The sequence below is a fragment of the Ambystoma mexicanum genome, chromosome 1p, assembly GCF_040938575.1.
Source record: "Ambystoma mexicanum isolate Mex_15411 chromosome 1p, UKY_AmexF1_1, whole genome shotgun sequence".
NCBI lineage: Eukaryota > Metazoa > Chordata > Amphibia > Caudata > Ambystomatidae > Ambystoma > Ambystoma mexicanum.
Window position 1 is genome coordinate 728,963,761 of NC_090921.1, and position 21,053 is coordinate 728,984,813.

The 21,053-nt window shown below is 44.2% G+C and overlaps 1 protein-coding gene across 1 annotated transcript in view; it reads right to left on the bottom strand.

The window, feature by feature from the left end:
• LOC138507837 (E3 ubiquitin-protein ligase DCST1-like) overlaps positions 1 to 21,053 on the bottom strand; it is a 484,214-nt gene that overhangs the window by 113,686 nt on the left and 349,475 nt on the right. Inside the window, exons 10-11 of the mRNA XM_069625446.1 lie at positions 9,070 to 9,165; positions 5,561 to 5,687 (exon numbers count right to left, since the gene is read on the bottom strand). Of these exons, the coding sequence (XP_069481547.1) occupies positions 5,561 to 5,687; positions 9,070 to 9,165 (223 nt within the window). The remainder of the gene's footprint in view (positions 1 to 5,560; positions 5,688 to 9,069; positions 9,166 to 21,053) is intronic.

The following is a 21,053-nucleotide window of genomic DNA, read 5'->3' on the forward strand; positions in this document are numbered from 1 at the left end:
CTTAGTTGTTTTTTTTTTCTGTCCCAAAACGCTGCAGCATTGAAACGCCGCCGCGTTTCGGGACAGAAAAAATTTGCTTTTAGTACCCCGGTCACGCAAATTTTGCGGGCTGGGATACTAATAGCAATAGAACCCTCGCGGCAGGGGCATTACCGACTCTGGTAATGCCCCGGGGCCTTCGGTAAGGCCCTCGCTTCGCTCAGGCCCTTACCTATGGGTCCCGGGGCATTGCCTGAGTTGGTAATGCCCCGCCGCTCGGGTTCTATTGCTTAATAAGTATCCGGTGAGGGACAATCAAATTGCTTCATACGATCTAATTGGCCCTTGCTGGGTCCTTAGCTGACTGACAAGGCTCTGCTCACCACCGCGGCCCCGGGTTCCTTCCAGGAGTGGCAGCCATGGAAAGGGAGAAGGGGCTATGTGTAGCCCCTTGTCCCTTTCCATGACAGCCATTTTCTTTGTTTTGATTTTTTTTCTTTTTTCAAGGGCGCCATGGAAAGGGAGAAGGGACTACTTGTAGTCCCTTCTCCCTGTTACGTGGCGGCCATTTTTTTCTTTTTTCTTTTTTTCTGTTGCGAAAGTAGTGGCCAGACTACGACATGTAAACACATCATAGCAGCATTGAGAACTCCATTGGCTACATGTCAAGAAAAGGACATATTTCCTCATGCTTTCACTTCTACAATATTGTTATCCAATGGAGGAAGGGGAGATAGGGCCAGGGGTAAAACGGATTAGATAAATAGGGTTTTGGTGCTAGCGGCGAAGCAAATATTACGTGTTTGGAAGACAAGAAAGAAACCAAAGGTGGAGGAGTGGATATTGGATGTACAGACCTTGTCGAACTATGAAAAAATTATGTTCTTCAGACAGGGAAGGGAGGGTCATTACTCTCGGATATGGGGACCTTCTAATGCTTTAAGAAAGTGTCTGATTTTGGCTGTGTGCTATTTTGATAGGGGGGAAGGTTTTATGGAGGTATGGGGCTGCGAGTTGTATGTTTTATTGTTGTCTTGTTTGTTGAGCTTATAGATCCATTATATGATTGTAAATAGTGCTTGGTTGTAACGGTTGGTTTCTGTATTATGATGAATTCTGCTGGATTTCTGTACTAATCCTAATATTGTTATGAATTTTGCAATCTGATTGTAATGTAGTGCTATTGAATTGCACTTGTCCTATTTTAAATCATTAAATAAAATGGTTAAAAAAAAGAAAAGGACATATTTCAAAAATTACTGCATATCCCTTTCACTCTTATCATGAAAAGAGACCACTATCATTCAGAAGGAAGGTTTAGCACTACACGCCTTCCAGACTTGTAGTGCTGGAACTTCCAAAACTACTGTCCAGTAACGCAGCAACAGGCTGGTCACTGTGATGCTGGAAATGCATCAGAGGGATAGGGCCTCTGAATCCTTGTCCTTTATTGCTTTTAAACATGAGTTATGTCTTGTTTTCCGCGCAGGAGTTCAAGTGGGACGTAGCTCTTCCTGTATTTGGTTTGGTGAACAGACCTTTGGGATACCCTTATGGCACCCATGGGTGGGAGTATGACCCTGTATTCCTAGTGTATGTTTTTGGGCACCTGTGTGTGGCCCACAGAGCAGTGTACGGGCTGGTGGCAGCTCCGTGCTGAATTGACAGATGCCCTGAGCGTCCTCCATTTTGGGATGCCCTGGCGCTGTCATTGGAGTCAGTGGATTCCTGATAGGAAACAAGAAGGCACCTGTGGCCTCTTGCTTTCTATCGCCTGTTACCTTACTTTTCCCGAAGTCCTGGGAAGCCCTGACTCTGTCCCTTCCCCCTGAGTGGCTGTGGGTGAAAGTTCCATATATGGTGTTGTGGGGAAGTCCAGGCCACACTGGCTGGAGCCTTCCCAATGACTGGATGTTGTGGGTAATCCTGTGGGGTGGGACCTGGGTGAATGGAGTGTGTGACGAATACGCATTTTGTGTTATGGGTGTCTAGTATCTGATGTTTGACACAATGACTGAGACAGCCCTGCCCGAAACTGGTGTGAATGCAGTGTGTAGTGTTGAATGGCAGAGTGCTTGTCCGAATCCACATTCTGTGTTGTGAGTGTCTGGATGGAGAAGAATGGCCTGAATTCACTGTGCACGTGTTTGGCTGCCTGACTGTCTTTATGCCCTTCTGAGTGATTGGTGGCCTGAGTGTGATCCAGCAGAGTGAATGGGAGATCAACAGTATATCTGGGGGCCTCTCACTGCTAGAAATCATTCAGAACCTGAAGTCAAAACTGATGCTCACTCTCGAAGCCCAGCCGGAAGAAGAAGGTGAACTGCTGTTCCCTTCATTGTAATCTGAAAGCTGCTGTGCCTTCAAGAACTGATCCAAGAGAGGACCTGGCTAGGAGACCTCTTCCCAAGCTACGAGGGACCATTGTGCACCAGCTAATCTTTGCCAAAGCTCCCTGGTAGACAGACCTACTAAAGGCTGCTGACCGGAGAAGGGGACCGCCGAGGAGAATGAACAGAAGCACCGGTCAGCCGTCCACTGTTGACGACTGCAGTCGCCGACTGGAGCCACCATGCTCCTTTTCCTTAAGAACATTTGATCCAAGGACTCCCTTGTTCATCATCGTCGACCGCTTTCGTTCTGCCAGAGAATGTCAAGGCCGCCGATGACCGAGGAGAATCCACCGGTGGGTTTCCCGCCACCCGAAGACCTCAGAGCCGCCGATGAAGCTACAGAAGCCAGCCATGGTCATGTCCCGTTCGCCGACGCCCTTGCTGGGCCAAAGTTCTTTACTGGCTCTTTGCACCAACACACCATCGTCGTTGAGGTGCACTGCACGCCTCCCCTGTTGCAGGACGTTTTTGACTGATCGTCAACGACCACCTCAAGGACTGAAGCTGCTGCCTCAACGACAACGTTCAGCCTTTCTTCATCTCGGAAGTTCGATGACCCGTGGCTCCTGCCTGAAAGGGAGTGCACCCAAGAAGGGCCTGTCGATTCCCTGACGAAGAACTCTACAACACAAGGTACATTTGGGTTTCAGAACTATAGAAGAAGATACGACTCTAATAGACAATATACAGACTGGGCTTGTAGTGCATCTTCATTTATAGGTTACCCAGGTGGGGGAATCCTCATACAGAACTGTGCCTAGGTAAACGGGGACAATAGTCTGCCAATTGTCTAACCAACTTGTCTTCCTCCTAAGTCTATGGTTGATATAATTTTGATGTGTTGATTCATATGCTATTTGAACTAAGTACAGCTGATGCATTTTAATGGAATCAGAGTAATCTTGGTACCACCTAGAACTGTATATATTTACCATTTTAGAATTGTCGGAGCACAAAGTGTTTTATCGTGATTGTGTATATAACCTTGAACCTTATTTATATAAAGACTGTGTTTTAACTAACATAGTGTGTGGACATTCCTTTGTGGGTGCTTGCTACACTGTACTCAAGAACCAGCCTGCATCAGCTCCTGAGAAGCTAGGCCTTGATTGCTCGACCATAGCTACCGTAATATAGAATCTTGGCTGGGGTCCTCTGTGCCTCTCTTCTACCCTATAGAGAGCAGGAGTACAGACACCCCCCTCCGGTCTTTACAGTCTCCAACTTAAATAAGCAATACGGAGGATGCTAATTCTCCCTGCTGGCCCCAAACCTCTGGAATAATCTACCCAAGTATCTCTGCCTGGAAGGAAACCAAATGACTACCAGATCCCTACACCATGCCAAACACTCGGACAAGGTGCCCAGCTCGTCTCACAAAGCATGCTTCAACGTCAGACCATCCCACATCACCCCATTTATGGAAAAACACTCACACCCATCTCTTCACACTTGAACAATAGATGGTGTCACTTTTCAACAAATGATATCCCAATAAAATATTCTCTTCAACATTTGCATCAAAGCCCTATTAGGGATGATGGTTCCCATACATTAAGTGATACAATATGCAGAAGACTGCTCCTAATGCGGTACCCGCCGACTTACCAGTTCCCCTACTATGTGACACTGGACTAGGCCCCAATTTCTCAGTCCGAAGAAAGACCCTACAACCAGTTCCAGGAAGTGACACTCCTCAACTGAAATCCTCCCCCTATCCCTCTCTTGCTTCAACTAACTCCTCATTATATATATAAAATCTTGCAAGCTTACCCTCCACTCACACCTCATTAGACATCCCAGCTGGTGTAGTGTATTTGGCAAACTCCTTCCCCTATTCATCATTTATCAACAACCACACTGATTGCTGCTTTACAACCAGTGGGTTGCCCTTATGGTTCTCTCACCAAAGGTCTGAGATTTTCATTTCAGCACTCAGGTAACAGTACTTCCAATCTGCACTCATCAACTCCATATGTTTCCTCATCGGACTTCTTGCTATCCGAAAAAAGCCCTCTCCATCCGTTTCCCTTACAGAGCCACGTGCAGTGAGGCCAACATTACTAACAGAAGGGTGCTACTAAGGCAAGTCAGGATTCAAACATGTGACCCATAGAACACACACAGGAGGATGTGCTCACTTGTCCCTTTCCCGCACCCTATGAACTCTCTGAATTTTTTCATTATCTTGTTAATCTCTCAACTGCTGCAGACGAGCTCTCCATCTGTGTGTGGTGCGCGGAAATTAATATGCCAGGCTGCAATATAAGGGTCATTTTACTATTGCTTCGTACTAAGTATTGTATTTGGTATCGAAAGGGGGTGCTTTCACCAGTAGGAACTGAGGTAATCAGAAACAAGCATTGGCAATGGCAACAGTTTGGGCGTTTGTGTAGGCATGGCAAAAGCCCTTGCCAGGCACTGCTGTAGTGGTATCAACTGGCTATTGATGATAGCAGGTGCAAAATGGTGCGAGTACCTGGGCAAAATAGCAGGGCCTGGCAAATGCCTAATACTTATACACAACCCAAAACTGTTGTATTTGCCAGCGCTTGTTTTTAACAGTACTTCAGTGAAGGACACGCATAGTGCTCATAAATGGAGTGGCTGAAGGCAGGCCTGTTTAAGATATTTTTATTACACCCGTAGCAGGTTTACAGACATCAAACTCTCAGAAGACTGCTTTGAAAAAACACTTGCAGGCACTTCCACTGCACACTTTGATGGTAAGGCTTGGTTAAAGCAAGCTCAAAGAGTTCCCATAAGGAGGTGTTTTGGGCGGGGAAGGGCAGGAACTGGGTGGGAATTACCATAGGGATTAGCATGGCCATGGGGAGTCAATGGATGGGCAAATAACCAACCAGCACCTACAAGCTGTATGTCCTCCATGGGTGTAATTTTAGGTGGGGACAAGGGTGTTTGTCCCCCAAACCCTCCCAACTTTCGTGACACACCATTTTGTCCCCCTCACTTAGCAGGGGCCCCTTTCCTTTAGATGTCCTGTCCCCCCAACCTTTTCAGCAAAGTTACTTCACTGCCCTCCTCATATAACATTTCTCCCTATCTGTACTCTATAGCAATAGTTTCGGTTTATAGCTCAAACTAAAAAAACAGTCCAAAAGGTTTGGAAAGCGCTGCAAAAGTAAATGGGCTCTGAAGGTCCCCAGCAGCAGCATGCGTGCACTTACTTTTGAAGGTAAGCTCGATGGCGGCGTGCTTTCTGATAATCTGCAGGATGACGGTCAAGAGGTAGTCTATGATGCAGACGGCGATCAGGAAGAGGAAGATGGGCACGCAGTGAAAGAGCTCGATGATCTGCAGAGGAGAGGCAGCAGACAGGGATGAAACAGAGAACTGGCAGACGTAGGAAGAAACCAACTGAACGGCCAGGTATGGATGGCCCTGTGACCCCCATATGACTGTGACACGCCTGCGCATTTCTTGTACATATCACTATAATCAGAACCTTTGGCCCAATTGACTTAGCAGGCTTCGTCAAATTCTATAACTCCCACAATGCACCACAATACGACAGAGTGCTTTTTCAACGCTCACACAATCTCCTTTGAAAACAATTCTCAATAGCAAATTGTGGCGTCCATGAAAAATGTGTCTGCCCTCCCAACCCCAGTATCTGCAGGTCACTCTGAGCTCCCCAATCCTTGCATGAATGTATGGCGGTATGCCTCTCAAACATGAAATAACAACATTCAACAAAACTCTTTCTAGGGCGGGTCCTATAATAGAAGTAGTGTTTGTAATGTCCACATTAGACATAGAAAAATAAGCTATATTTCCAGCATGGGTGGGTCAGTGTTAGAGATAACAAACATACTGGGCCTCATTACGAGTTTGGAGGCAGCCATGGAGCTATTAGCTCCATGGCTGCCTCCAAACCGGGCTCCTTTACCGGGTTCCTTCAATGAGGAATAACCGGGTCATTCCAACATAGGAGGACCCGTAATTCCTCCTTGCAGTAACCCATCCCCATTCCCATTGAGCCCCCATAGGGCTCAATGGGAATGGGGAGGGAGGTAATAACGGGCAGATTACATCTGGCCCATTATTACCTCCCTCTTCCCCTCGCGGGACCCGGAAAGGACACCTGGTTTTACCAGGCGTCCGATCCGGGTCCCGCGATGGGAACCTCGTAATAGTGCGGAGTGGGTTTAACAGCCCCGGCACCATTACCGGCGCCGTTAAAACCATTCCGCACTAGTTGTAATGAGGCCCACTATCTCTAGGGCGAGGCCCGCAGGTGGTGGGCATTACAAAAAAATACTTCAGACAGAAATGTGTGTTCTCGAATTGTGGTAAGCAACGGCTTGCATCAGTGAAGAGGTCACAAGCATTCTTTTGTGGTTACTTTCACCATGGAACGCTGTAGTAATTGAAGGTCCGTGGCTCAGGCGGGTCAGGTTCCTTTATTCGGGCATGCATTTCAAAAGTCACTCTGACATCACATTTACAGGCTTGGGAAGGAATACAAGACACTACACACCACCCTTTGTACCAACATATTCAAAACTAAGGACCTCATTACGACTTTGGCTGTAGCCATGCCGCTATTGGGGGCATGGCTGACGCCAAAATCGGGTCCGGGTTCCCTGAATGGGGAATTACCGGGCCATTCCGAGTTCGGAGGGCCCGGTAATTCCTCCCTCCAGGAACCCGGGCCCGGACCTTCCCCATTCCCATTTGAGCCCCAATAGGGCTCAATGGGAATGGGAGAGGGAGCAAACAATGGTCCAATTACGAGTGGCCTGTTGTTTGCTCCCTCCTCCCCTCGCGGGACCCGGTAAGGACGCCTGGTTTGACCAGGCGTTCCTTACCGGGTCCCGCGAGGGGAGCTTGTCATGAGGCGGAACGGGTTTAACGGGTCCGCCTCCTTTAGCAGAGCCTGTTAACCCGTTCCGCCTCATTTGTAATGAGGCCCTAAGACTTACACAGGGATAAGGGGGCAGGATACCGCATACCTCCCTATTTACCAAACTCAAAAGCAAGGGTGATATTTACCAACGTTGCAGAGAGGGGTGGAGTACAAGAGTACAGCCGACGCACTACTAACTTGTAAGCGGTGAGGGACAAATAGGACTAAAAGAACAGACATCCCAACCAGGTACAGAGAACAGGGACCACATAGACATTTGTCCCACACAGACACAGACTCAGAGAGTGTTTGAGAGATTAGAGAGATGAGGTGTATTTTAGTTGGAAAGGGTTGGACCCATCATTCTTGCACTGATAATGAGGTACACAATGTTTTTCTAGTTTTCTTGTAAAGGATTTGATCAGTGATTTAGGTAGGTCAGCCGACACATGTTTCGACCCTTAAGTGTCTTCCTCAAGGCTAAATTAATTCTTGGCTGCCCATGGTTGATGGGTTTATGGCCTGCAAATTGGACAATCCCATTAGCAATGGCAGAGCTGGATTCCTTGGCTCTGTTGGGTAATTGAAGATCGGCCTCAGGTATTTGTGGCTTAGTAATCCTATGGATGTTGGCTACGGTGGACTTTCTGTGCCTTTCGGCTCCTCGGCTGGTCTCTGAATAGTGACAGAGACATGCTGAGGAGAACAGAAGCCAAAAGGCACAGCAAGCCCACTGGAGCCAACAACCATTGGCTTACTAGGCCACAAATACCCGAGTATATCATAGAATTGTGAATGGATTCGATTTATATTAGTTCTGGTACTTTCAACAATGATGAACAGATTAATTTTGTATTTGCCCCAACATCTGTTAGAATTATGTTTGGATTACATTTGTATTAGTTCTTTTCCAATGTGTTAATTGTGTATTAGCTTATAGGACTGTGATAGCTTTATATTTGTATTAGTTTTGGTACTTCAAACAGTCATGAACGGATTGTGTATAAGATCCAATATGTTAAAGCATTGTGGTTGGATTACATGTGTATTAGTTCTTGTACAATCATAGATGTACCTATTGTGTATTAACTAATTGAATTGTGTTTGGGTTGCATTATTTGGGCATGAATGGAGCACATTTGAAATAGCAGCCATGCATTAGACACTACCATTGGCAATGAGAGATTATAAAATTGTAGTTAGATTGCTTTTATATTTCCGATCAATTATAGATTTGTGATTGGATTAAGCTGTTGTTAGCTCTGTTACGTTATAGAATTGTACACTGATCAGGTGTGTATTGCCTCCAGTACATCACAGTATCCGGATTGGGGTAAAGTTAGCACTGATATCTCGGAAACAGCTGTTTTTTTAAATAGCAAAAATAGTTACCATTTTGAGGTTCGCGCAAAAGCCTTGTTGGAATGTGATTAGGTTTAATGTAGCAGTGGAAGAATATTAATAATCTCTTATAGGTGACTGCAGGAGCGGGCATGTGACTGGCTCTTTTTCCGGTCTTGTTGAATTTGAAAAGGTTCTTTCTCAGGCCTTACTGAATTTTTAAATAGTCCAGCCTCTCAGAAAGTCTCCCAGCTTCTACTGGTGCCCACCAGGAAGCTTCTGCATCTTTGTTCAACTGACAATAAAGGAGCCATGGGACCTCTTGTCCCTGTGAGGGAAACAATCTGATGAACAAAATGCAGCGGAGACAGCCACAAAACCCCAATACAGCACATATTGATAATGCTGGACACTGGGATGAGTTTTCGGTGCCCTGTCGTTCCTGAGTGGGGTCAGATGCTGCTTCTGCAACGCAATCTTCCTCACCATCTTCTTCAACTCCATTCGGGCGATACGGATCTGGAAGGGGAAGACGTAGTCCACAGCCTCGCCTTTCTTCAAGGGCAGCAAGATCCGCTTCCCCTGTAAAAAGCCAAAAAGAGGGTATTATCAACACAAGCTCACAAGTTGTCTGTGAGACCAAGGTGATCCCACAGACACGACACCTACACTGCAAGATCCTTAATAACACAACACCGCTCAGCCATTACTGAAAGCCAGTGAGTCCTAGTGGGTCTATCTGCACCATTTCAAACCAGTGACTCTGACGTGGGTCCTTACACCCCTACTGGAAGGCTGGAAAGGTGCAGGGGGACCTCCAGCACCCTTTGGAAGCCAGTGACTTCCAGAGGAACACTGTAACTTACTGTAGTGACCACTCTGTGCAATTCATCTACCACAATTGAAAGTTAGTGACTCTTAAAAGGCCCCCGAATCCCACTTCAAGCCAGTGACTGAGTCCAAAATGTTCTCTCTACCAGTGAGTCCGATGGTGACTCAACTCCAAAGTGAACCAGCCACTCCCATGGTAGCATCATCCCCCGCAGCAAGTACGTTTCTCCCATGGGGGCCTCTCTTCCCCACAGCATGGCAGTCAACCCAATGCGGTGGCCTCACAAAACAGTAATTCCGAAGCACCCGAAGCCAGTGCTGGAAGCCAGTGAGTCTACAGTCCACCAACCCAACCTGGAAGCCACCGAGTCCTAGTGTGGCCCTAGCCCCTTTCATAATAGCATCAGTGCTTCTCAGCCCAGGCCTCCGCATGCCCTCATAAGTGGTTGTGGAGCCTTTTATGCAAGGCTTCTCGATAGTGGACCTCTAACTTCACCCCCTCCCCCTTGCCAAAGAAGCCTTGTGTAGTTGCACTCTCCCCCTAATATGGCACAAAAGACCCTGAGCAGGTGAGTCTCCCCTGGGACACATAGCCCTATTTGTCCTTCCACTCCTATGATTTATTTATTTATTTTTAGAATGCACCAACATGCCCGAAGGCCTCAGGGCGCACACAGAACAAGGGACGAGATATACTAAACGTGAACCAAGCAGAAGATTATCAGTCACTTTGTCTTCCTCCCATATGCAGAATGCCTGAAAGTTCACACTACCCTGATCCTACAGGCAGATTGTGAGGAAAAGGCAGACAAATATTGAGGAAAAAATACATTGGTCAGCGTGTGCAAATACAGTTAGCAGCCACCACGTGTCCAAGTTTCCATGAAAACAGACCCCTCCACATAAGAAAGCACCCAACAGGGACCAAAAAACAAAATAAATGAAAACAGCTTTTTAAAAGAGGAACTAAAAGCACCTGAAGGTAAGCAAACTAGATGAAGGAGGTTCTTGTACCTCTCGAGTGGCAAGAAAATGGATTGTAAGATGGTACTAGCGAGAGAGACGAAATGTATATGCACAGTGATGCCCCTGAGAGGAATGAAAGTCCAAATGAAAGAAACATTGTTTTCTTCAATTCAAAGTGTTTTTGATTTTTTACCAATGCCAGAAAACAGTTAAGAAAAGGTAGATGCATCTAAGGACTGGAGAATCCTGTTAATACCAATACCCTCTCTACTTCTTGAGATGGACCTCCCCCCTTTGCGCCCCGTGACCAACCGCCTTGCTTCTATGAAGTTAGGGTCTCTACATGTAGATCAGATGCTCCAGGATTCACCTCCTTTCCCAATAGAAGTTGGGTGTCCACCAGAGCAATCATTTTCTTTACACATTCCAAGGTAAGTCCCCTTTTGCGGGACCCGGGTTTGGGGGTAGCAATGCCCTCATTAAGGGCATGGCTACCTCCAAACACGTAATGAGGCCCACTGTCTTCTCAGTTAAGATGGCAGATAACCTCACTGGCCCCTTGTACCAGAACTCAGCTTCTTTGTTGAGTGGCAGTAAAGACTCTGCTCATAGGCCGCCTTCCCCAGGACTCCTTCTCTCAGTGCAGATTACTCATCATCCAGTAGATGGTCTTCCCATGCCTCACATCCTTGTTCCCTCGAGGGGAGAGAGTCTGCTTTCTCCCATGGTACTCAACCTTTTTGTGCTGTGGAGATAACATGTCAGTTTTCGAGCCCTTTACCTTAGGGTGTACTTCCAAGTCAATAAAGGTAGGACATCTGCTAGCAAGCAAGCTGCCTAAAGGCTAACCTCCTCTGCCGAATAATCTGCTGGTAAGACAGACCTTCCTTAGTACTCACCTTCTTTTAGTGGCTATGTTTTAAGGTGCCTAGGTCAAATGCTTCAGGACTACTCACCTTCTCCCGTGGAGTCAGGGCCTACACTTTATACCCTCTTTCACCCAGTGAAGATTAGAGTGTTGCTCATCAACATTGCTGCAAAAACAACTGAATAAGATGATGAATGCCACCACACGCCACATATGGATGGAGTAGCCTTGACTAGTCAATGCCGCGCACCGACTAAATTGGGAATGCTCTCTGGGCCAGATTTCAAGAGATGCACATATGCCTGTCCCATATACCAACAGGTGTCACTGTCAGGGCTGGCTAGAGTAGTGATCTGAAAGAGTATGTACATAGAATTAACATTGTTGTAGCCCAAGTTAAGATGGAGAGAAAGAAACTTAATTTGATTGGTTTAAGGAACAATGCTATGTTTGGTTTGTCTGATTGGCTGAAAGGATAATGGGTTGGATTCTGGGGAGGTGAGCAAGATTCTAAACTGCCTTTCATCCAAAGAAATTCAGTGGCTGGTTGTACATTTGTTAAGCTCCTTAAGTAAGGCCTTCCAGAGTTCAGAAGATTTACCAGAGAAGTAAGAGAATTGTTTGCTGAGCCAGAGTGAACAAGAAGACCTCAGGTGGGATCGTTCTTTTTAAAGCTTAAAGATTTTCTCAGAGAATTTCCACTTTTCTAATAAGAAGTTAAAGTGTTAAGAAGTTTAAATTAACTGAGAGAAAGAACGTTTACAGTTTAAATACAGTAAGCAGACAAGTGTGAAGACTGCGCACAAGTTTTAAGGTTATAAATTACATGGAAAGTGTTTCAAGACTGTTTAGCGCGCGTGCAAGGCCTCGTGACTTCAGCAACGTCGTTATGGGAGCGTGCGGGTATGCAGAGCGATAGAGCGCAAGCCCATTTTTACAGAGCGTGAGTTGTTTCTGGCGCGTGTACAATTTTCACGTGAGTGACGTTGCGTACGACAGCTTGTGTTTGGTTGCGATAGAGCGCGAGTCCATTTTTACGTCGGGTGTGATTTTTCATCGCGTGCATGTTTTACACGCTTACGTGAATTAGTTAAGGTGCGCGTGTGCTTTTAGTGCGTGTACGTGTTTTCTCTTTATTGCGGTGCGCGTGTGATTTTTAATCGCGTGCACGTTTTACACGCGTACGTGAATTAGTTAAGGTGCACGGATGCTTTTTAGCGCGTGTATGCGTTTTCTCTTTAATACGGTGCGCGTGTGATTTTTTCAGCACAAGGACAATTTTCACGTCTTGTGAATTTGCGTGTTCATCCCAAAACGTTTGCACTTGTAAAAATGAAAGATTCACACGCAGAAGCAGGAGCAGCAGCATTCAAGAAAGTTAACGAGTTTCATTTAAAATAACCTTCATGCAAAAGGAATTCAATACTTCTTAGAAAAGACTGCATTGTTTTTAAAAGCATTTGAAACTCAAATCTCATAGAATTTAATGTTCTTAAGGAGCAAACAAGAATATCTAAGTCAGTGAACTGCTTGCAAGAGTCATTACCTAGGATTCTAAAGAGACTTGAATGGCTAGTGACAATATGCTCTAAAGTACTACAATTGTTTTATACTCCACGCAGATAATTAACCTCTGAGTCTTAAACAGAGGTTTAAGAGGTAAAGAAGTTAGTGTTGTTTACAAAATAATTTAAGATAAGAAGTCAACACTAATGTATAAGTAACTAAGTGTATTTGTTTACTACAGATACCAGAGCCTACCAGACGGTTGCAGGGCTGCAGTGTCTCCGTTGTTATTTTATCCAAATTCCCCTTTCCCTTTCTTGGGGTTCTCAGCTCAGCTTTACTTTAGGGTTGAGAGGTGAACACCTAGTGAGGGTCTCTGGGGCCAGCGTCAGCTCCTGTGGAATTTGTTCAAGCCGGACCCTGACAGGATGAAAGGCCCACGATAATGTTTTCCACCTGAGCTGATATGGATCCCACAGAAGCATTAGCAAGTTCCATTAGGGACATGTTTTCAGAGTTAAAGGAGGAGATGAGGGCAGTACGAAAAGAGAACCAGGAACTACAAGTCAAGTTTGAAGAATTAAATTCTAAGGTTACCCGTAGGGGTGAGGACATTTCTTTGGAGACTATAGTTCCAGAGAGCCCTAGTAGAGAATTCCCAGTGTTAATAAGATGTGGGTGAAGGAACTAGTTTTCAGGAGAGAAGTAGGGAGAGCTTAAAGGTACCTATAAGTCCAATTCCTTTAGCACCTCCAGAGCGTTTTGGAGGAGATGCCAGGAAATGCCAAATTTTTCTTACGTAGTGTGAGCTTCATTTCCTTTGTAGACCTGAAGCTTTTAATACAGATGCTGCTAAAATAGCTTTTATGCTGTCTAACCTTACTGGTGAGGCGGCGACTTGGTCTGTGTTATTAGTTGGTCAAGAGAATCCAATACTGAAGAACTTGTTTGCTTTTAAGTTAGAATTTAGAAAAATGTTTGACAGACGACAGTTTTCTCAAGAAGTTGATATAGAAATATTAGAATTAAAACAGGGAACTAAAGATTTAGTGTCTTACATCACACAGTTTAGATCTTTAATACTAGAGAGCAATTGGCCAGAACAGAAGCAATCATCTTTGTTTTATAGAGGTTTCAGAGAGGAGTTAAAAGATGCTTTAGCTACAATAGTGAATAGACCCGCTACATGTGAAGAGTTAATTGATCTAGTCATACAAATTGATTATAGATTAGGAGAACGCAAGGCTGAGCGTAAAAGAGGAGGAGTTGAGCAACCCAGAATTTTCCCTAGAGTAGATAAAGGAAGATTTGAGTTTGTAAATAAAGAATTGAGAACTGGGAATGCAGAGAGAGTAAATAAGGTGAGAGGTCCTTTAACTAAGGAGGAGAAGGCTAGGCGAAGACAGAACAAATTATGTTTATATTGTGGTAGATCAGGACATTTTGTTGGAAATTGCCCTTTGTGTCCAAAGACCTCTTCATCTACTAGCAGTTCCAGAAACAAACAAGTGCAAATACTATCCAAGCTGCGGTACCACATATTACATTGAATGTATCCTTGTATATTAAAGAGGAACTTAAGGGAAGTGGTCCTGTAGTGATAGATTCTGGAGCCACTGGTAACTTCATGGATTGGAATGTGGTTAAAGAAATGAATGTGCCTTACATTGTAAAAAATATACCAGAGCAAATGAGAGCAGTGGATGGGTCTCAACTTACATCTGGTTTAATTACACATGAAACAATTCCATTGGGGATGGAGATTGGAGGACACTGGGAGGAAATTGTGTTTGAGTTAATAGATACTCCACAGTTGAAGATCATTTTGGGAATGCCTTGGTTGACGTACCATAACCCTCAAATTGATTGGGGTAGGAGGGTTGTGAAATTGGATTCTTCTTTTTGTGTTACAAACTGTTGTAAGGAAGAAGTTGAAGAAGATGTTTCTCGTAGTTGTTCGGAAGTTGTGGAAGGCTTGTTGAAATTGGGAGCCATAGAATATTCTATAGGGGTAGTAATTGGAGAATTACCAGAGTGTTATCAAGAATTTAATGATGTGTTTAGTGAAAAGGAAGCTAATGAATTGCCTCCTCATCGAGAATACGATTGTAAGATTGATTTAGAACCAGGAGCCCACATTCCTTGCAGTCGCATCTATGCCTTGACTGAGAAAGAGAATCAGCATTTGAAAGATTACATCCAAGAAAATCTGGCTAAGGGGTTCATCAGACACTCGCAGTCACCAACAGTTTCTCCACTATTTGTTGTTCCAAAGAAAGAAGGTACTTTACGAACATGTATAGATTATAGGGCCTTGAATAAGATAACCATCAAAAATAGATATCCACTGCCTTTAATCTCTGTAATGTTGGACCAGATTCAAGGAGCTTCAGTGTTTACCAAATTAGATCTTCGTGGTGCATACCATTTGGTGCGGGTATGTCAAGGTGATGAATGGAAAACGGCATTCCGAACAAAATTTGGTCTTTTCGAATATCAAGTAATGCCATTCAGTTTGTGCAACGCCCCCGAAGCCTTTCAATACTTTATAAATGAAGTTTTGAGAGATTTTATTGACTTTTTTGTGGTAGTATACATTGATGACATTCTCATTTATTCTAAGGATCTACTGCAGCATGAAGAACATGTCAAGAAAGTTTTACAACGACTAAGGGAGAATACATTATTTGCCAAGTTAGAAAAGAGCCAATTCCATACCTTGGAAGTGGAATTTTTGGGCTTTATTATTTCTCCTAAGGGTTTGGAAATGGACATGAAGAAAATTAAAGCAGTAGAACAATGGCCAATTTCAACTTGTGTCAAGGATATTCAAAGTTTCCTGGGTTTTGTGAACTTTTACAGGAGATTCATTAAATATTTCTCTCAAACTGTTTCTCCTATCACCAAATTATTGAAGAAAGGAATGAAATTTGAGTGGAAGGATGAAGCTGATCAGACTTTTAAACAACTGAAGAATTGTTTCACATCATGTTCAATCTTATTGCACCCAGATCTTTCCCAACCATTTTTTGTAGAAGCAGATGCTTCTAATATTGCAATTGGAGCAGTACTTTCTCAAAGGCATCCTGAAACTGGGCAATTGCATCCTGTGGCATATCTATCCAAGAAGTTGCTTCCAGCCGAGATGAACTACACGATTACTGATAGAGAACTCCTGCCGATTAAGAAAGAATTTCAAGAATGGAGGCATTATCTGTTAGGAGCAAGATTTACGGTAACTGTTTTAACCAACCATATGAATCTTCTGTTTTTAAAATCTGCTTGAACATTATCACCGCGACAATTTAGGTGGTCGCTTTTCTTCTCGGAATACGATTTTGTGATAACATTCAAACCAGGGCGGTTTAACGGTAAAGTGGACGCTTTATCTCGACAAGGTTCTTCAGAAGAAGTAGAAAATCAGTTATTACCAGAGCCCGTGATTGCAGGAGATAGATTTATTTTAAGTACTACTAAGAAAGAGAATTTGTTTCTTGAGAAAATTCGAAGGGAATTACCGGAGGAGGCGATGCAATCTTGGCTAGCGGAAGATTCCGAAAGACATTTAATTAATGGATTCCCATTTGTCAATTCTAAAATTTACCTTCCAAGTGAAGAACTACAAAAAGAAATTATGCAAGAATGTCATGAATCTGAGTTGGTGGGTCATCCTGGAATTCGCAAAACCATTGAATTGGTGGAAAGGAAGTTCTGGTGGAAAGAGATGAAACAAGATATAGAAGACTATGTGAAAACATGTGAAGTCTGTGCTCGAGTGATGTCAGGAGGAAGAAATCCATCTGGATTACTTAATCCATTACCAGTACCCCCTAGTCCTTGGTTTACCATCTCTATGGATTATATTGTAGATCTTCCTAAAGATCAAGGTTACACTACAGTATTAGTAGTTGTGGATTTATTGACCAAAGCTGGGCATTTCATTCCCATGAAAGGTGAGGCCTCTGCAAGGAATCTGGCAAAGAGTTTTTTGCAAGACGTGGTGCGACTGCATGGATTGCCAACACAAATTGTATCAGATCGAGGGTCTCAATTAATTTCTAAGTTTTGGCGAGCTTTCTGTAAAGAGTTGGGGATTGAGATAAAACTTTCTTCAGGTTATCATCCACAAACCAATGGCCAGACAGAATGAGTAAATCAGGAATTAGAGAAATATATTAGATCTTTTTGGCAGGGAAAAAAGAGCTGGGTAGATCTTCTTTGGTTGGCAGAGTTTAGTTATAATAACTCTGTCAAGGATTCTACTAGTTATTCTCCTTTTTACAGTAATTTTGGTTTTCATCCACGTTTTTTGAAAGAAGTGTTACCATCTGAGTAGTCCAATCCTGAGGTTGAGCATCGTTTGACTTGTATTAGAGATGGTTTAGTGAAAGCTAAGGAGGTTTTGAAGAAAAGTAAATTAAGGTTCAAGACCTTTGCTTATAGAAAACGTCAAAATGCGCCACATTATCAGGTGGGTCAAAAAGTTTGGTTGTCCACAAAAAATCTACGTCTAAAGGGAAGAACTCAATTTAGTCCGAAATTTATTGGTCCATTTGAAATGGAAAAAATAATCAATCCAGTGGCAATCAGGTTGGAATGACCCCCCAGTATTAAAAGTCATCCTAAATTTCATGTCAGTTCAGTGAATCCTTGTGTGTTAGGAACTAGATTAGGAAAACCACCATCAGCAGTTTTTACAGAGGAAAATGAAGAAGAGTTTGAAGTTAAGGACATTTTAGATTCCAGGTTTGTTAGAGGTACCGTGCAGTATCTAATTGATTGGAAGGGATATGGGCCTGAAGAAAGATCTTGGGAAGATCAGGCAGATGTGCATGCCCCTCAATTGGTAAAACAATTTCACAGAAAATTCCCTACTAAGCCAGGCCCTGGGACAGGGCTTTGAAGAGGGGGTACTGTCAGGGCTGGCTAGAGTAGTGACCTGAAAGAGTATGTACATAGAATTAACATTGTGGTAGCCCAAGTTAAGATGGAGAGAAAGAAACTTAATTTGATTGGTTTAAGGAACAATGCTATGTTTGGTTTGTCTGATTGGCTGAAAGGATAATGGGTTGGATTCTGGGGAAGTGAGCAAGATTCTAAACTGCCTTTCATCCAAGGAAATTCAGTGGCTGGTTGTACATTTGTTAAGCTCCTTAAGTAAGGCCTTTCAGAGTTCAGAAGATTTACCACAGAAGTAAGAGAATTGTTTGCTGAGCCAGAGTGAACAAGAAGACCTCAGGTGGGATCGTTCTTTTTAAAGCTTAAAGATTTTCTCAGAGAATTTCCACTTTTCTAATAAGAAGTTGAAGTGTTAAGAAGTTTAAAATTAACTGAGAGAAAGAACGTTTACAGTTTAAATACAGTAAGCAGACAAGTGTAAAGACTGTGCGCGCAAGTTTTAAGGTTATAAATTACATGGAAAGTGTTTCAAGACTGTTTAGCGCACGCGCAAGGCCTCGTGACTTCAGCAACGTCGTTATGGGAGCGCACGGGTATGCAGAGCGATAGAGCGCGAGCCCATTTTTACAGAGCGCGAGTTGTTTTTAGCGCGTGTATAATTTTCGCGTTAGTGACATTGCGTACGACAGCTTGTGTTTGGTTGCGATAGAGCGCAGGTCCATTTTTACGTTGCATGTGATTTTTCATTGCGTGCATGTTTTAAACGCGTACGTGAATTAGTTAAGGTGCGCGTGTGCTTTTAGCACTTGTACGTGTTTTCTCTTCATTACGGTGCGCGTGTGATTTTTAATTGCATGCACGTTTTACATGCGTACGTGAATTAGTTAAGGTGCGCGTGTGCTTTTTAGCACGTGTACGTGTTTTCTCTTTAATACGGTGCGCATGTGATTTTTTCAGCGCAAGGACAATTTTCACGTCTTGTGAATTCACATGTTCATCCCAAAACGTTCGCACTTGTAAAAAGGAAAGATTCACACGCAGAAGCAGGAGCAGCAGCATTCAAGAAAGTTAACGAGTTTCATTTAAAATAACCTTCACGCAAAAAGAATTCAATACTTCTTAGAAAAGACTGCATTGTTTTTAAAAGCATTTAAAACTCAAATCTCATAGAGTGTAATGTTCTTAAGGAGCAAACAAGAATATCTAAGTCAGTGAACTGCTTGCAAGAGTCATTACTTAGGATTCTAAAGAGACTTGAATGGCTAGTGACAATATGCTCTAAAGTACTACAATTGTTTTATACTCCATGCCGATAATTAACCTCTAAGTCTTAAACAGAGGTTTAAGAGGTAAAGAAGTTAGAGTTGTTTCCAAAATAATTTAAGATAAGAAGTCAACACTAATGTATAAGTAACTAAGTGTATTTGTTTACTACAGATACCAGAGCCTACCAGACGGTTGCAGGGCTGCAGTGTCTCCGTTGTTATTTATCCAAATTCCCCTTTCCCTTTCTTGGGGTTCTCAGCTCAGCTTTACTTTAGGGTTGAGAGGTGAACTCCTAGTGAGGGTCTGTGGGGCCAGCATCAGCTCCTGTGGAATTCGTTCAAGCCGGACCCTGACAGTCACGTAGGTGGCCGAGGCCGAACTTGGGTAAGGTTATGAATGGGAATGGAGGCCATATGTGAAAGGGACTGTGAGTATCGGACGGCCCAGATCATGACAGATATGCAGAAATGCTCCCACACCCCCACCTGGACAGAACACGGAAATTCAGCGCTGCACGTCGGGACAGCAATGCCAATTAACCAATCCACTAACAATTTCACCCCCCTGCATACACCTCCCAAACTCTAACCAGACACAACCACAAGCCTACAGCACAATAATCCGCACAAACTTCACTACACTGCAACAACAAAACAAAACACACATAGACTCGCTCAACAGTACACGACGACTCTCGACCATAAAACACCCCAGGCCCAGCTAAGGGACCCACAGGGCTGAGGCCGCCAATAGCACATCATTGCTTTGGTGGTGATAGACGGCACAAATATCTTTTAACATTAACTTTAACATCATCCCTCTAAACGAGGACATCCAGCCTTAGCCCAGTGGAGTAAGGCAACACCTTTTGTCACATGGCTTCTTTCAGGGACAGTAAAGTTTTTGTTCGTAGGCATATTCTATAGAACTCAATTCAATGCATTGGAGGCAAGATACATGCCCACAAGCTGCTTTTCCGAGAACTAACCTGCTTTAGGTGACTGCAGGGGAATATGCGATTAGCCTCTTAGACTCACCAACAACACTGAACACCCAGACATACAGATCTGGCAATCAACCATGAACTCTGAGGGCTTCACACCAAAGCTCACCGCCTGCGCCAAGTCCCTCGATCCACATCATCAAACACTCCTCCTTCAAGACGCACATAGCTAGGAAAACTCAGAGAGCTTTAGATCCACCGTTCAAGCACTGGTCCTATGCCACCTGGATGGGGACAATGCACTCCTTGAAACCCTCCTGTCATCCTCCCTTGTGCCCCTGAGAAGTGTCCTCCACCGTTCAAGCACTGGTCCTATGTCACCTGGATGGGGACAATGCATGCCTTGAAACCCTCCTGTCATCCTCCCTTGTGCCCCTGAGAAGTGTCCTGCACGCAGCTGCATGCCTCATCGAGGGGCTATGCAAATATGACCACATCACCCGGCCCTCATCAACCTTTACTGGCTCCCACTGCATGCACGAATCACCTTCAAGTCTTGCTGCATCATCTATAAGGCAGTCTCCCTCAAGTTACCCAGCCTTCACAGAGAAACTCTGCATGTCCAGCGGACAGCGCACAACCAGAAGCCAGGACACGTGCAGACTTGAAATCTGCCGCTGCAAAATGGAAAGGACTACAAAAGAAGCCTTCTAGCATTCTCTGCCTACCCCCAAGAATATGGAATTTCCTCCCCGTCATCAGTCTCGCCCCCACACGCTACTACAATTCAGAAAAGAACTCAAGACCCACCTCTTAAGGAGTCTCTCCTCCTCAACACCTATCACATCGCCCCTTGCGCAACCTCACTCACTAGATGCCACCGCCCTTCTCCATGCCACCCGGTACAGTTTTACCCCTCCTCTGTTTCCCTCTGTATCCTACCCCCCGCTGTATATATGTTCTGTTTTTACCACTCAAAAGTGCTCCATTATGAAACTGTAATGTATCAAACCTCTGTAAAGCGCTAAGTCATGTATCTGTATTGGTGTATACCTCTTTAAAGCGTTCCGTTGCTTCTCAAAGCTAGGTCCGGGCTTACTAAATACCATACTAATAATGGACACATTGCCCCAAGGCACCCCCTTGCAAATAATGTATGTATAGCGCCCACTTTTAGACCCTCTACCTCAA